The sequence below is a fragment of the Simochromis diagramma genome, unplaced genomic scaffold (genome assembly GCF_900408965.1).
Source record: "Simochromis diagramma unplaced genomic scaffold, fSimDia1.1 OVJJ01000344.1, whole genome shotgun sequence".
NCBI classification, from domain to species: Eukaryota; Metazoa; Chordata; class Actinopteri; order Cichliformes; family Cichlidae; genus Simochromis; species Simochromis diagramma.
Genome location: NW_024387375.1, coordinates 6388843 through 6406786, shown reverse-complemented (window position 1 = coordinate 6406786; position 17944 = coordinate 6388843). Strand labels below are relative to the sequence as shown.

At 37.5% G+C, this 17944-nt stretch overlaps 1 protein-coding gene across 2 annotated transcripts; it reads left to right on the top strand.

The window, feature by feature from the left end:
* The first annotated feature begins 5269 nt into the window (after positions 1–5269).
* On the top strand, positions 5270–17930 carry tmprss13a (transmembrane serine protease 13a). Of its 2 annotated transcripts, none has more exons than XM_040009638.1 (13): positions 5270–5446; positions 10133–10307; positions 10453–10560; positions 11105–11275; positions 11645–11771; positions 12365–12460; positions 12550–12593; positions 14202–14364; positions 14604–14797; positions 15456–15554; positions 16784–16926; positions 17044–17196; positions 17279–17930. In XM_040009638.1, the coding sequence occupies exons 1-13, from the start codon at positions 5429–5431 to the stop codon at positions 17291–17293; spliced, it is 1506 nt and encodes a 501-aa protein (XP_039865572.1). In that variant the 5' UTR covers positions 5270–5428; the 3' UTR covers positions 17294–17930. The 2 variants fall into 2 exon arrangements, with proteins under 2 accessions (XP_039865572.1, XP_039865573.1); XM_040009639.1 differs by having other exon boundaries at positions 5271–5446; positions 14622–14797.
* Positions 17931–17944: the final 14 nt, after the last annotated feature.

The window sequence follows — 17944 nt, the reverse complement described above, 5'->3', positions numbered from 1 at the left end:
CTTGCTCTTGCCTTTCTCAACAAGAGAGCCTTTTTCTTCCTCTTTTGTTTTTTCTTTTCCCCTTTCCATGCTCTCACCGGGCTCATAATGTAATTAGTGTTGAGCACTATCAGAAAAAAACACAGTTGGAGTGTGTCTACACCAGATATGAGAAGAGGAAGCTTTCAGGAATTCCCCTTTCACTTTCCTCCCCCCCTAAAATGTAGGCAGTAGTTACTATCAAAGACTCATTCTGGTGTTTATCAGTTCACTTTGTATACTCTTTTGTTTATGTAATTTCTGTTTTTTCACTGACAAATATAAAATTTAAACTCAGGAAACTCATCTTATCACTGGTTTCCTCTTTTAGGCTTTGTCTACCTTTTCCTGTGACACTTTGTTCAGCACGACCTCCTTTGTGGTTTGATGCATTGCATATGTTGTTTCTTTTTTTTCTTTTGCACTTAACCATGGCTGAAGATAGAAGAACAGAGACAACTAAAGATATATGTTAATTATACCCCCAGTTTGGGTGAATGTGCTTACTTTTCTGTACTAACACTTAAATAAATCAAAAATAAAGGTCTTGAAAGTCAGACTTCACTTGATGATAAGAATAAATCATTAGCTTGTGTGGATAACAGGCATATAGCTTCATCATACATTAAGCCATATTAATATGTCGCCAGCATGCGAGTTATTATGTGTGATTAGGCAGCAATATTTTTCCATGTTCTTTAGAAACTTGCATTATCTAACATGAGGGATGCAAGGCAACCTATATCTTTAAATATCACATGAATAAAGTATATACTTTTATCTATGTGCGCAAGAAACCACAGTGACTATCAGGCCTTATCTCTACACCTCATCCTACACAAAATTTCAGTAGTTCAGTTCATTACTCCTGTTTTGCAGATTAACAAAGAAAGCTGACGGCGTAATGTGTGTTATGGGTAGATATATATCGATTTCTGGTTAAGAAATGACTCATAAAAATACCCCTTGTTAAACCGTTAACAATCACTTATTCCTGCACGATTCTCAGATTTTTCACTGTGTCCATCATTGTCTCTGCTGCATATCAAGGCTTAAAAGCGTCACATACAAATTACTTTTCTTCCTCTGTCTGCTGGATTCTGCTCATTTGTTACTGTAAATGTGTAAAGGCTATTGATTTACCGCTTAACATAAGTTCCCTAAAACAAATAGGACATAGACTGCTGAACCTGCAATGTCATCTAGCCTTCCTCATCTTTTTAAACTGTTTCAGGCTTTACCCAGTTTTTCCAACAAGAGAACGAGTCTGGTGCCCATGGGAGTACCACACTCTTTCTTTATTGTGATTGCATGTGACTTATGCTTAGTCCACTGAAACTGTATGAGAAAGAGGATTGGTTGGATCTAGCACAAACCTCAATATCTAAATTATACCAAAGAGAAATACATTGGGATGTTGATTTATTCAAGGAGCTTTTATCTAGATATACTTTAGTAAAGAGTGCCTTCCATTTCTGAGAAGTAGCTTTCTCTTAAAGTTAGCCATATATACCCCCATGTTTTCTCACCTCCTCCTCTCATGTGATTTCTTTTTAGTTTTACTTCCCAGTAAATGCAAACAGGGTCTCTGCAAAGCACACCACATCTCTATTTGATAATGTCAGGTGGACAGAGAGCCGCTGACTAAATGTGAGCTTTGGGGGAGGGAGTCTTTTTTTAAAAGGTCACAAGATCAACTGCTGTTGTTCAGAACAGGGACTTTCTTGCAAGTCACTTTTTAAGTTATAAGTGCCCTTTGGCTTCATGCACAATAAGATCACCCTCTAGTGGTGTGAAAAGGTGCATCATAACAGTGAATATACTCTCTAGTGTGTATCACAGACTCAATGCGTCATTAAGTATCTCATTAATATCAGCCATGAATAAACCACTAATGAGCAGACAAATTAAAATGCTGAACATCAGGTCTCATAATATAGATCTACATTACAACACCTGGATTACACTTAAGCACATTTCCTTTAAGGTCATTATCTTTTATGCATCAGTTTTACAGTCATGCAGAGTCACAACAAGGGAAACTTGGGGGAAGATAACAGGCAGATGACGTATAACAAATCATCTAGATTCAGATCTAAAACTGTGTTTACAGTCTGCGAATGTCCCACATTCATGTTTTCCAAAAAGTTGATTCTGTTCATCTGGATTTTGCATTCAGAGCCCGAAGAAGTCACCTGGATGAATCATGAAACATTTCTGAAACTGTAAATTCAGAATCAGAATCAGAATCAGAATACTTTATTAATCCCGAAGGAAATTCAACGTCCAGATGAACAGAATCAGCTTCCTGGGATTCCCTTGCCTGGATGACTGAGGATACGTGAAGACATTCATGTTTACAGTTTGTAAGATACATATTATGCAACATGCTCAACAACGGTTCAGCAAAGATGAGCAACAGAGATGCAAAGAGTTTGCAGAAATAGTATCCACAACACTAAACTACAGATGAGTGAGAAAATTAAAGCCACAACTAAGACAAAGTTGGTATTAACATTGTGTTAGACAAGTATGTGCTGCCATAACAACTTCACTGCGTGTTGTATTGATGCTATAAGCCTCTGGAACTCCACAGGTGAAAAGAAGCTGGTTTTTTTTGCTTAAAAGATATTTCATTGGGAGGGTAATAAAGAGCGTAAAAATTCAAAAGACACTCCAGCAAAATGCCACCCAAAGCAAAACATTTGCTGGATTCCATCACTGTAGGGAAGATTTGAGTTTTTTCTTTAATTTTCACCAACCTACCAGTATTTCCCAACCAAGTGGGAAATACTGAGGATGATCAGCCTGGTGGGACTTTCAGATTTTCAAGAGTCTCAATGGTTTGGCACCACCTTATTCAACTGACTTTTGCGTCGCTGCATTTCCAGCTGCTCCTCGATATTACTAGATCAAACCTTAAAAGCAGAGGTGATAGAGCCTTTTCATTTGTGGCTCCTAATTGAAGGAACAACCGATCATTTCACATAAAAGCCACCCACTCTCTTAGTCGTTTCAAAACACTGCTTAAAACCTACTTATTCTTGCTTGCTATTAGTTCTAGTTGAGCAGAGTTCACTAGTTTTTATTATGCAAACACAGACTTATGTGTATTTTTCATTTCATGATTTTAGTGTATATTTATTTTTGATTTAGTGATTTTTATGCGTAGCGTATATCTCTTATAACCTGTACAACAATTGAGGTTGTTTAAAATCTGCTATAGAAATAAATTCCGACCTGACTTGACTTGTCAGTTATACATTTTGCACGGTCAAAGTGAAAACAGCGATGAAAATTATGTTTTAGTTTCAAATTGAAAGGGGTTAAAAAGAACAACTGAAGAAATGTGTGGCTGCAAGAGGAAGTAGAGATCATATATAAAGTGAATCTGGCAGGTGCAAATCAGAAATACCCAGGAGCCACATCTGTGCAGAAAGGCACCAATTTCGTGAGAAAAATGCTTTCTTGCACATCCAAATTTACTTGTATTACCACGATTTGGTTCCTTGTGATTTTGCCACCAGTAGTTCATTTTGCTTAATGTTTTAAAGCCCAAACAATGAAATAATTACCATAAAATTCAAATTGGTAGCACTTTATAATAATGTCAAAGTATTAACTACTGTTAAGATATTAGTAAATCATTAACATGTACTTAATTCATAATTTTGTATAGCGTAAATCATTAACATGTACTTAATTCATAATTTTGTATAGCATTACCCCTCCTTATTATGACATTTATAAATACAGAGATATTAATATGACTATGATTATGATTATTACTAGCAGTAATGTAGTAGCAGTGATAGCTGTACAGTTACACCATGTACAGTAGTGATAGCTGTACATGGAGTAACTGTAACAGATATATTTATAAATATAATATTAATACAGATAAAAACACATCTATATTTATGAATGACAGACTAATTCAACATAAATGATGATTTAAGCACTTGCTTATACCTTAATAATACCTTAATACTAATGCTTAATAGTGTGACATCAATATAAAGTGCTACCTTTATTCTTGTTTGAAAGTGGAATGTTTATTTAACCTTCCGAAAAAATGAATTCAATACGAATTTGGATATTTTAATTTTAATTTGTATCATATTTCCATTTTTTTGCAATGTAGTAATTATCATGTATTATACAATGTAAACTATATTGTTCAATTTATTTTTGTTTTTAAGAAGTGCTGTGCAATACTGCAAATTCTGATATCAACCTGATACCAAGTAAATACTGGACCAGTATTGCCAATAGCGATACAGATACATAGGGGAGAGCAGTGTGTCATGATTTATGAGATGAATCATCTTACGATGATAGAAACAAAGTATCAATCCTATCGTGCCAGTATTTCCCCTTGTGGGACTAATAAAGGTATATCATATCATATCATATCATATCATATCATATCATATCATATCATATCATATCATATTGATCCGATAACAATACTAATAAACTATCAATATTTGTATCGATCCACCCCCCTCTATTTTTCAGAGGGAGAAATCGCACTAATAATGTAGAAGTCTTCCTGGGTAGATGCTAGGTGGAACGGAAATGCTAGGTGAGGTCAGACGCTGGAGACTTGGGGGAATAAAGATTAAACAGACACTTTTTGAAGCTTAAAACACACCAGACAATTGACAGACAACAACACATATCTGCATAATAATGTCCAACACCCTGGAGGACAACAAGGAGAATTTGGATGCTCTGAAGGAATACACTGACTGGTGCTTCGACGCTATAGTCAGAAAGAAGGCCCAGAGTTTCTCTTCCCCAGCCAAGAACGAGATGCCGTCTTCCAAGAGAAGTCATGGACCAGACGACCAGATAGCCAGGAGGAGCTGGTCGTCGGTTCGGGGTCCAGACTGATGGGCTGCTCTGTTGTTGTGGGGCCGGGCAGTCTGCTTGTCTCCAGGGTTTAAATACACTGTGGTGAATTCTACATCCATGAATTCCAGATTGAAAAAGAAATCATGTCATACTCTTGGAAGAAGAGGCCAGTTGAGTCCAGGGCCCTGACAGCTCAGCTTAGGTTATTTGAGCTTCATACTGTGAATCAATCTCAGTATGCTGCTGCTACAAAACTGGTCTGACAGGTAGGATATTGGTGCACTGGACACGCCCGTCTCTGTGAAGCAAAGAAGGAAGGATTTACATGGGAGGTATTACGATGGGAGGGGGAAGATAGGCCTACCTACCTATTGCTTGGTTTAAGTTGAGTGGGAAACACAGTTGAGTAGAAAGCAGGGGAGACGAAAGGAAGGAGAACAAACGTGCTTAATGTTTCACCACCATGCTCCAGACTGTGTAAACCTGCACTGAAAAAGCTCCACCCACCTGCTCTCACCTCCAGTCTACACACTTTGCTTTCCTGAATCCAATGGATAAACATGACCCGGTAGGTTCTGATTCTTGCTGGCGTGTCTTCACTCAATAGTCAAACTTCCCACTTAATTACTGTTCACCTGAATGATGGCTGTGTTTTCTGCTTCAGTTTGCATTGTTTTGAATTTAGAGAACTGTGTTGCTTGTGAGTATATGTTGCATTCCTCAGAAGGCTGAAGAATGTTGTTCAGTATAGAGATTACAGAGCGAAAGATTTGACTTCACTTCCCTTCAGGTGTTATAGAGGCTTTCTGTCTTAGCTTATCTAGTCTATATGGGCAATTATTTGTATTCTTTATTCAATTTTAGACTGTGTAATATAGAGATATGGTATAGATGCACGAACACATAAACAAATCCCTGTGTCTGTGAAATTGTGTATATTCCTGATGTGATGATGGAGGAAATAATGTTATTAAACTTCACATTTTCATTGTACTAACTCTTGTCTTTTTAGATAAAATAAAGAGAGAGATACCTGTAATTGCAGCTTTCTGCATTTCATTGTATGTTCTGGATGTTGTGTTTGAATCTAGAATTATTAATTTTGCCCATACAAGGCTGGCAGATTAAAAAAGGGGGACAGTTTTAGTTTACCATTTTATATCAGATTATGTTGTAGCTTACCCTGAACTGTGCTAACAGAAGAAAATGGATGGATGGATTTTGTAATTTTAGATGACATGGTTTGTGTGAGTGATGCTGTCCTTTGTGTTGCATAGATCCTCTAATTTTTCCACCTTTTATTTATAATAATAGCTGGAGAGCAAACTGTGAAATATGACCGTGTGCACTATGCTGAGAAATATGACTATACCTCCACCTAATTCTGCTAAGGCATTTGATTACAATAAAGTAAGGTTTATGCTGCCTATAGGTCTTTAAAAAAAAACAAAAAAAACAACAAACTATACATCTTTGTTGGTGAGTAATGCTTGTCTTCACAGTTTCACACTTTTACTGAACTTAACTTGAAACAGGTGTAATAGCAAATCTAAATTTTGAGAACTATATGCTCGTCTCCCCAGTTTATGGAAGTGTGATCACATTGATATTAGAAAAAGGTCTCAACAGCTGAGGAAAGGCAATGGTCAAGCCCAAAATTTAGACTGCATAAAGGAAAGTATTTCTTTAAGGGTTATTTATCAGTTACCCTTACACTAATAGCACATCTTATTTTTTCTCAATTTCTTGGTGCGGTTCATACACAAACGGCAAACTGCTCATAGCAGCAGTTTCAGGATTGAAATAACTTACAACGTGACAAAAACTGTTTAAATAATGTATGTACTGTATGTGAAAACAAACAAATGTTTCTCTTTCATGCTATAAGAATGTCAGGAGGTCAAATGACTCATCAGAAACTTGTTTTTTCACATTGTATGACTTTCTACAGAGGCTTAGTTGATAATGGAAACAGGTGATTAAGGCATGCTGTGTTCAAACAGGTACAGCCACAGAGCATTTAGCATTTGCAAACGTTGATATCACCAGCTGCGTTCCCACATGTCGCATAAAGAGCACAGTACTAAAATTAGCACACGTTTTAATTGCTGTACAAAAATACTTTTGCTTAGTTTAGCTGAAAATAGTTTCACATGTAAGTTAGTGACATGTTGGTTGGTAGATTTTGTTACCTTTAGACACAACCAGGCACCAGTAGAAGGTTTGCCTCATTAGACTGATCTACAAAATATATTTTTATTTGCTGGTAGGAAATTCCAGGTCTTTATCCATTGTTTTACAGTGATTTCAGATATGTAATCAAATTAAAGCTTGCGTGTCAGGTTTGTGACATACACATCACTCATGTTTTGATACTGCTGAACATCAATATATCAACACAATGTTTGGAATTGTAGCTATTTTCTGCCAAGACTGTTTTAATTTGTTTCCTTTGTAAGCAAACCAGAAGAAAATACTAGAGATATGTTAAAGCAAATCTCTGTTAATTTAGCTCTTGGTTTTTCACTTGTACAGCATATCTGTTTGTCTTTGTAGGGACCAAGAGTTGATATTGGCTTTTTATTTTGATGAAATCCATGAGCCATGCTCCAGCAATGAGCATGGCAAAAACTTAGTAGTTCACACACTTTCAGTGTGTTATCCACAAGCTCAGTAAAACTTTTTCCTCTGTGACTGCTAAGAAAATTCTGGACAACCTAGTTGAGCTTCAGTTTCATTCGGAACCAATCATCAAACATCCGTTCACAGATTTCAGGACCAACAAAAATGCTTTCCTTAACTTTGGTTTTACTTTTCTTGAGACCAAACTTACTTCTTAAATGCTGAAACATCATCCAAGTTGGCGAGTACTTGGAACATAATTTTCCAGTTTGGTGTCAGCCAGTAAAATCTGCTAAAATACAGGTGAAAGAGTCTCAGAAGGAAAATGCTTGTTGACCAGTGTTGTTATTCTTATTAGATTAATTTCTGGTGAAATTAATCTAATAAATTAATCAGACCATTTGTCATTAAAACAAGAAAACATGAATATTGAAGAAATCAGCAGAAAACTTGGTTTAAAACCAAAGATCATGCTGTTATTGATGAAGAAAATAACAAATCAAATTCACATTTTTCTGCCCAAATTTGATTTAGCACAGTGGACATAATTTATAAGACTTTAAGTACTTTGTAACCATATAACTAGGTAAAGATTGACTCTATCTGCATAACTGGTGTGAACACATGAGGATGAATCTTCTTTAACTTGTTTGCTCTAAAACAAAATTGCAGTCTATAACCAGTGCAGTCTTCTAATAAATAAACGTATCTTAATTTTAAAGCTTAATTAAGATTCAACATTATTTATGACCGAATTCAATTGAAAAAAATAACATTTTAAATAACAAAGAAAAAAGGGTTTTCTTCAACCAACAGATTCAGATTTATCCCTGACAAAAAATAGACAAACATCTTTTAAAGCGAAACAATGGGCAATGAACACCATGCTATGTTACACAAGTGCTACACCTATGGCAATTATAGTCCATTGTGCACACTCACAGGGTTTTTTACTGCTCCTGACTGGGTAGCAGAATCACCTGAATCACCTAGCCAGTAAGAGAAAACATACCTAAAATGCCATTGCACACTATTTCAAGGAAATGGTGCATGTGACACTGAAACACTAGCAGCACAGGCCAAATTCCTTTCAGAATAAACACAGCATGTGTTGGTGCAGTGATTTTCAAAGTGTGGGATGGGGGCCAGGGGTGATCATTGTTAATAATTGATAAAAATGGGGAGGTATGGCCCACAGACTAACTCTATCATCTTAGGAAAAAAGAAAACGAGACACCGGGTCAGTGTTAGGGTGCTGGATTGCTGGATTGTTCCGTAGTAGAAAGGCAATCAGAGAGATATTGTTATATGCAGTGATCCCAGTCAATGACACCCTAAGGTTGACAAATGCTTACTGGAACTTTTTTGTTAACCAAAAACAATACCACACCCTCTTAAAACAAACAAAAAGAAAAAATGCATTAGAAAGTGTTGCAACATCCTTGTTTTGCCCAGATTAACCTCCAACACATTTGGGAAAACTTAAAGTAAGACTTGCTAACAACGAAGTGATACCAAAACCAGTTATTTGGTAGATACAGTAGGGAAACGCACTACAGCTGACAGGTGGCTATCTAACTAGTCAGTAGTCTGTGCCATGAGTCACTCCCAATGAACACATGGTAAACCTTTAACCCATGTGGATTAAAGTATTTGAGCCACTTATTCCTCTAAGAAAAACCCAGTGAACAAACTTGTTCTTAGGTGCATTTTTCCCACTATCATTTTGCACCAACTTATCCCATGCAAGTCTCCAAATATGGATTAAGACCTTTGTTTGAAATTCTTGATATGGCTACTGGCAGAGACGATATCACTGAGAAATGAGGAACATACTCCTAAATCTGATCTGTTAGACACTGTTGCCAGGATACATCACTTCTTTCTTTGTGCCTATAAGGTTGTTGAGCTGGTGTAGACTTGATAACAGTGTTTGGATATCATGGAGGACAATAGGTTACATGCAGACTCTTGACAACCACAAATGTGCAGAGTCTTAACAACAAGAAACACATATGGATGATTTACCATTCTAGCTCATGTATGTCTAATTGTATATATTATACCTAATATATATGCCTTAGAACATGACTTAGTACTGGAAAAATCCTTGTTGGCAAGCACAGGGGTCACCAGGTTTTTACTTATCTCAGGAAGGCCCACTTTGGCCCACTTCTCTTTACAGAATCAAATCCTTTAGTTTTCTTGGCTGCTGCTTGGCAATTTGAAACTTCAGCTCTCTCCACAGATTTTCTATATGAGTGAGTTCTGGCTATGCCCCTGCATGACCTTGACCATGGTCTTGCAGATGGTGGTGGTCAGAGTCAGGTTTCTAGCTAGGCTGTAGAGGACCAAATACTAATTTCCCTCATTGACATGCAAAACAATTTATAACTTTGATTTAATTTGGTTGAAATTCAGAACGTTCAGGTTCTCCCCATTAAAATAAAACTACTCTCAAGATGAGCAAACATAGAAAGCAAACAAACAACATCTTGTGCCCAAGGAGTGATCACATAATATTGGACATAGACTTCACATGACATTGTTTGTTATTCCAGTTAGAGATTTTATCTATGAAATCTTGCAGAGTATTTGTTTTGCCCTCATTGTTTTTGTCTTTTTCTCTTAGGGCACCCCCCCTCCTCCCTACTACTCTGTTGCTGTCCACACGCAGCCACCCCTCAGGTCTTATGAAGAGGTGGTGTATGGCTTCGGTCCAGGGATGATGCCCCCAACCCAGCCACGTTACATCCCTCGGTATCCATCATCTGTGGCTGTTCCCCAAGTCTCACAGCCCATCACAAGTGAGTTATACCCGCTCCTCCCAGATTTTCTAGGAATAAAATCCACGTATTGCAAATGTACAAACAAAATAAATGTTGAGTCAGAGTCGCTCCAACGATCATTAATATGTGTGTCACTATATGCTTTTGTTCTGACTGTGTTTAGTCCCAAAGAAGAAAAAGGGATGCTGTGAGAGCAAGAAAAGGTGCATTGGTGTGTCGGTGTCAGTCCTACTGTTGCTTGCTCTGCTGGGGGTGGCCATTTGGCTTGGAGGTATACTTTGATCACTGAACAGTGTCATCAAAACTTGTGAACTAAGTTATTTGAACCTGTTGTATCTGCATGTGAAGCTCAGTTACTTACAGTATTTTTGTGCCCTTGTGGTCCTAAGAGTGAAAGAATTTATCTATTTTCATTTGCTCATTTTTGTGTATGTTGGTATTTAAAAACAGTATGAAGCATAAACTCAGTTATTAAATGTCATTACCAGTATATAACACATTATTTTGCAACTATAAATAAAAATGGAATGGAATTATATTAATTTTTTTACTTCCACAGAGATTTGTTAGCACTGACAAAATGTTTTCTCTGTGTGGTCCGTTGCATGCGGTGCTCACTTTGAAAATCATTTATGTTAACTGGAGTACGTATAAATAGTTGCTGATATTTATTAAGTGAGATGGAAAGTCAATTTTAAGATGCATATTACTGTTCTTATTTTATTTCATTATTTTGTTTGTGTGAAGTATAACAATAATGGCACACTCTACCTCTACTTACTTTAAAATCATTACTACATACTCTCCAACCACAGTTGTGTACGGCACCAGGAGAGCAACATCAGCGATCCACTACGATGAGCATGATGGGAGCGATGATGAGAAAACCCAAAGTGCAGTTTTGCCAAAGGACAACTGCCCAAACAATACTGTAATTTGTGATGGAAAAGAGGACTGCCAACATGGCACTGACGAAGCATACTGTGGTAAATCAGCACACTCATAACCTTACCAGGACTGGGCTAATACAAGGAAAGAAGATGAAGTAGGATTGGAAAATAACAATAATAATCTATGGAAGGAATATGTATCAATATATGTAAGAATTCTTAGGGGATCCAACTTAAATCTGAATCATGTATAATTGTATTGGCTTTATTCATATTATACACTCTATGTAATGCCTAACAACAAGGTAAATATATTAGAAGAATGCACAAGAAAGGTCTTGGCAAATTAAACATTTTCTGCAAAATGAAAGCTAAAATTGCCTAATAGTCACATATGCACATAATGGACTTAGGAGATTTAAGGTGTATTCTTTTTGTTATCCCTTCTTGTTATTTCTTCTCCAGTGAGGTTTGGTGAGGGAAACAGTCTGCAGGTCAGAACAGCCACAGATGGCCGCTTCCTACCAGTGTGTAACCAAGGGTGGGATGACAATGAAGCCAAGCAGATCTGCAAGCGGCAAGGATTCAGAAAGTATGATCACCACTTTAACCTGCCTATTATTGTCATAGCTCACCTAAAATGTATTGAACATCATGTATAAAAAAGTTTAAAGATAGCTGGGTGCTGGTATAGTTCAGTAGAACAGGCAACCCAGACCACTGCAGAGGCCTGGGTTTGCATACACCCTGAGGCCCTTTACTAGCTGTCTTCTCTCTAGTGCCCTATATAAATAAAGGCTAAAAAGTTTAAAGGCAGCTGAGAAAAAATTTGGATCAAAGGTAATCTTCATAATATATCTTACCATTATCTATCATCATTTAGACCTAGCACGGGCTTCATGAATGAGTGATTTAGCTCGTCATTTGGAAGGGTCGATTTCAACAACAGCCCTTAAACACGTGGGCTTCAAACCCCAACCTGTAATTACCCACAAAGGTTCATGAAACATCACCTGATCTGCTGCTGTGTTTAGGGTTGAATTGATTCTCCACAGGAATGACTACCAGTGGGGCATCTCAGTATGATAGAAGCGCAATTAGTTTACAGATTCACTCAGATATTGACTGCAGAAAATGGTCTCTATATGTGCACGTTTATCTAATCATTTTTCTCTCTGTCTCCAGCGTCTATATGACAGCTCCAATTCAATCAGATTCCACAGGTTTAACACTGAACAACAGTACAAGATCTGTTCCAATCCAGGCTCGGGTAAATGTCAGGTACATATGATTTGTTGGTTAACAACATTAGCATTGGTTGACTGCATGTACCCATTTTAACATGTTTCCCTTATTGTGGCAACATGCAGTTCTCCCTGTCCGAACAAGCAGACTGTCTCCCTGCAGTGTGTGGGTAAGGAGCCTCCATCTGTTCCTACAGTCATATGTCACACACTTTTTATTTCTTTTTCTATGTCTGCCTTATGTTACACCCAGTACCTATGACTGAAATGCAGTTATTAGCCAGTGCAATACTAACAAAAGTATCTGAATCATTTTCTGAAAATTTCAAGGTTCAAGCATTTTTCTGTTAGAATTTTTGATAGCTTTGGTCAGTACACACGGTCGCAATCATGGGGATGATTGCTGGCTGTACGGTTGTTCAGATGATGATAACTGACAACCTCCAGAAGGGTGAGCCACAGAAGGTCACTGCTGAAAAGGCTGACTTTAACAGGCAAGATGAAGCTTTGAAAGGATTGTCAAAGAACTTGGCAGAGCTTTGAATTTGGGAAAGAGGCTGCTATTTTAGCATTAAGAGCCACCAAATACATCTTGATATTAGGAATGTGAGAAACAATATCAAAAATGTCTTACCTGGACTTTATGTCCAACGTCCTTTTAAAAGATCAAATTGCATTTTGCATTTCATTTGTAAATCAAGGTCCTGAAGTCTGGAGGAAAGAGAGGACAGAGAGACAGAATCCAAAGTGTTTGAAGTCCTGTGTGCTTTTGCTGTCTATGATGATTTGGGGCACCAAATCATGTCAGTGATATTTTATCATATCAAAAGTTAATGCAGCCATATACCAGGAGAGAGAACTTCATGAGGACTTGATTTCTAGTTGGCGATTCCTTTTCCTAACGGAATAAAAACCTATCTACAATGCCATAACTACTGCTAAATGGTTTACCAATCATGATCAGAATGCTGATAATCATTACTGCATTTGGCCAACCGGTCTGATCTGAATCCCAAAGAGAATCTATTAGACATTTAAGAGGAAGAAAACCCCCAAAATACAGATGACCTGAAGGCCAAAGCAAAGTAACTTGAGCTTCAGTAACATCTCCAGATTGCCATACCTTCGATTCCGGATTTTTATAGATTTCTATAGATCATGATGAACTATAAACCCAGGACCCACTGCACCAGCGTAGGGTGCAACAGTGGATCCAATGATTTAATCCCAATACCTAATGGCAGTCAGGGGGCCATAGTCTAGCCTGCAGAAGTCTGTTCATCCTCTCATGGATATGGTTCCCCAAACCATCATATCACCATAACATACAGGTTTCTCTAGACCCTTTCATGTCTCTCAGATATGGTAAGGGTGAACCTGCTCTTACCTGCGAAAAGCACAGGGTGCCAGTGGTGGGTCTGCAATTTCTGGTAGTGAGCACAGGGCCAATAGCGGATGTTAGGACCTCATCAAAGCAGTTAAGAAAACCCCTCTGCTACTTAACTGGCTAAAATTTGGCCTCATAAAATCTTAAGACTTGTTTAAAGTTGTGTAAAAATTACTCAAAGAGTTCTTAAGTTATGGCCACAAGGTGTTTTGTTAGGTGACCTTGATAACATAAAACATTGTGACTCCTATGAAGATCTAACAGCACTGCAGCAGCAACGCTGGCACATACAATGTATTTTTTTCTGCATTCATCAAGGATAAAACTGTATGCTGACAATAGTTTTGTTTCCCTTTCTTTCTTTTGCATGGTACCTTGCATTGTTGTCCAGATTGTGGTAAGCAGCAGGCCACGTCCCGGATCATTGGTGGCACCATAGCTAAAATAGGTCATTGGCCTTGGCAGTTGTCACTACAGTTCAGAGGATCCCATGTCTGCGGAGGAGTCCTGATCTCCCCTAATTTTGTGCTTTCTGCTGCCCACTGTTTCCCAAGGTGACAAAAAAAAAAGAAAATAAAACAAACATACCTTTGTAAATGTTTTATCACACTCTCTTAAATTGACCATAGTCTACCTTAATAAACTCTCTGATTCCTAGAGTCTGTACATTGTAATTGTAGATATTTTAAGGTCCAGCTGCAGTTAACAATTCAAAATTCATACATTTTAAAAACCATAATGCCAATTATTCTGTGCTGAAATCTACATTAATCTGTTGCTGTCCATTGAAGAGTGTCTTTCGGGGTTTCAGAGACAACTCAGCTCTATCCCCTCAGAACTGGCGAGTATATGGTGGAACGGTGTCGCTGAACAACCTGCCTGTTCCGTACTTTGTTGAGAAGATCATAGTCAATGAGAACTATAACACTAAAACAAATGACCAAGATGTTGTTCTTCTCAAACTTACATCCCCAGTCACTTTCAATGGTTAGTTGCATCTTTACATTCTTTAAAAAATGTGTGTAGTCATCCAACCTCTATAGCTGTGTTCAGATTTTAATAATCACATAAGCATGTGTGTGGGCATCATGTTGGAAAGCAGAGTGTGTGAAGGATTTAATTGCTTCCTCCATGGAAATATTCAGCACAGAAATCCTTCGATGATGAAACCTGTGTTTAATAGCACTATGGAGAGTGTTATGCATATATATTCTGCACAGTATAGTGGGGGAAATAATTATTTGATCCCATGCTGAATTTGCTCAAAGAAAGGAACAGTCTTTAATTTTTATGGTAGCTTTATTTTAAGCAACCATACACATCACATAAAGTTTTTCCAAATTCAGCAGGGGATCAAATAAGTATTTCTCTTACTCTCTGCTGTATATAGTCTACAGTAGATTATGTAGATTATTAACAAAAACAGGACACTAAAACAATATGCAGGATAGTAATAGCAATGAAAATATTTCCTTTGCTGCTCAGTCTGAGCTTTGAAAGCCTGTGAGTTCACAGTTAATCTGCTTTACATAGTGAAGTTGTTTTACCGTATATGTACAGATCTATCTACAATACTATCCTTTTGAGCACACAAGGCGGCTGATGTGTTGGCAAAATTTTAAATACATATTTTTGTGTTAACCAGATAAAGTTCAGCCTGCTTGTCTGCCAGCATATAACCAGAACTTTGTCCAAGGAACTCAGTGCTGGACCTCGGGTTTTGGCACCACACAGGCTGGTTCAGGTAAGCAGAAATTCAGAAATGTTAAGTATCTAGAAATCTAGACTAGAAATCTAGCAAATGACCAAGTTTTAGTTATTCATGAATGTAATTTATTTTACTGAATTCCCATGATTTCCATACTAATGTGTTGGGCAATACAGTCTGCCTTGCGTCTGCATTACATGTTTAAGTGCTGTTGTTTCCAGTAGTGTTTGATTGTTTTACTGTAGATAAGGCTTTAAAAGTTTAGGTTTGGTCTATGAGTGACGTTTAGCCATTTTACTCACTGAAACTAAAGCCTTAAATTGTAGGAAGTTAGCACCCACCCAACGCATTGATAGAACAAAAAAAAAAAAAATGAGCATAAATATTCGCAGCCTTTGCTATGGCACTCAAAATATGTCAGATGTTTCTACAACATGACTGGAGTCCATCTGTGGTAAATTCAGTAGATTGGACATTATTGATGATGCTGGTGCTAATGAATTGTTGAGAAAGAATTGTATGGAGGTATAGATCTGGGGAAAGGTGCAGAAAAAATAGAAAAAGAAAAACTTCTGCAGCATTAAAGGTTCCAGTGAGCATAATGGCCTCCATCATCCATAAATGGAAGAAGTCTGAAACCATCAGGGCTCTGTCTGGCCAGTCTGAGGTACTGGGAAAGAAAGGCCTTAGTCAGGGAGGAGACCAAGAACCCAATGATCACTCTGACAGAGCTCCATCTTTGCTCTGTGGAGATAGGAGAACCTTTTAGAAGAACAACCATTTCTACAGCACTACACCAGTCAGGCCTGTAAGGCAGAATGACCAGAAAGCCACTCCTCAGTGAAAGGCAAACTATTAAACATTGCTGATGCAATAAGAAACAAAAACAAAAAACAAAAATCTGCAAGCTGAGAAAGAATGGGGAAGGATTACAAGAAAGCAACAACAATGCCATCAGGGAATGATGAGGAAGTAACCAGTATCTATTGTCTATATAATCATCTGATGAAAAATATGCTTGAAAAAATAATGTTAACGACTGATGGGTGGGTGACAACTCTCAATCAATAAACAAAAGACTGCGAAATTATTAATCATAAAAACTGAAGAAAAATGAAGAAAACAAACAATGCACAATTTCTGTTGCTTAGACGGTGCAACTCACAATAATGTATAATATTTACATCAAGCTACTATTGTGGGGTATTATATTGCCATGGAAAGGAAACAATGACGTTTTTTTGTTTTTTCTTTTTTTTTTAAAGGTGTTGTCTCGAAGGATCTGATGGAAGTGAGTGTGGACATCATTGATACACGGGTGTGTAACAGTCGTGATGCTTATGGAGGTCTGGTGAACAATAATATGCTTTGTGCTGGGAAACTCGAAGGAGGCAAAGACTCCTGTCAGGTGAGCAGTCAGTATTAAGGAACAGCTAACAGAAATCATATAAGTATGCATGGATTTGACCATCTAGCAAACTTTGGAGTAACATTTCTGTTAATCAAGTATAATATATTTTTCCAGGGTGACAGTGGTGGACCTCTGGTATGCCAGGGAGAGAGTCGCTTTTACCTGGTGGGGATTACCAGCTGGGGAGCTGGCTGTGGTGAAAAAAACAAACCCGGGGTTTACACCAGAGTCAGTAGTGTTCTGCCCTGGATCTACACAAGCATGCATGTAAGAGTGAAAGCAAAAAGAATAAATAAGAACTAGAAGGGGAAGGCTTTCTCTATGTTAACTCCTCCTTTGCCTCTTGCAGAGAGCTATGGTGTGACATCACTTTGCCTCCTGCTGGTGTTTTCCTCCCAATGAAGTTGTCTTGAGGGAGTAGCAGCATGACAGAAATGCCCACATACATTCATTAATGTTGTGCTCATCATCTATACTCATCCCAGGTCACATGGATTTAATATATTTTACACTACCCACATGTATACAAGCTAATCAGTGCACTGACTTCAGTCTTTCAATTTTGATTTTATTCTTTTGTGTGTACTAAAGCTTATTTTTAATTTAAGTGAGCTTTAAAAGCAGATTTTTTTTTTCAATTGTATCTTATTGTAATTCAATGAAAGGCTTTACTGAGGTTCTACTGAGATTTCCTTAATCAGTTTGTGGTTGATTAATGTATGATTGTGTATGATTAATTATTATGAAGGTGTTTTTTTCTCTCAGGAACACAATTTTAACTGTTGTGTACCATATTAAAATCAAAATATTTTGTGCATTACCTTGCACTTGAGTCACTAAGCAGTGCACTTAAGCCACTACTCATGTTGGGATTTTTCTTGAAATTGTTCTTGATTGTATGCCATTTCTCCGTATTCTTTGTTATGTTCATGTCATAAGTTTGTGAAGGATTGCGCGAATAACAAACACAACATATATCAGATAAAGAAGGAACCATCCACTCCCCTTTGTTGTG

What these genes read in the sequence shown, in the direction of transcription:
- tmprss13a (XM_040009638.1), top strand. An exon ending in CAGGCTCGGGTAAATGTCAG is followed by an intron (nt 12,461 to 12,549) that starts GTACATATGATT and finishes GGCAACATGCAG; the next exon opens with TTCTCCCTGTCCGAACAAGC. An exon ending in GAGGCAAAGACTCCTGTCAG is followed by an intron (nt 16,927 to 17,043) that starts GTGAGCAGTCAG and finishes ATATTTTTCCAG; the next exon opens with GGTGACAGTGGTGGACCTCT.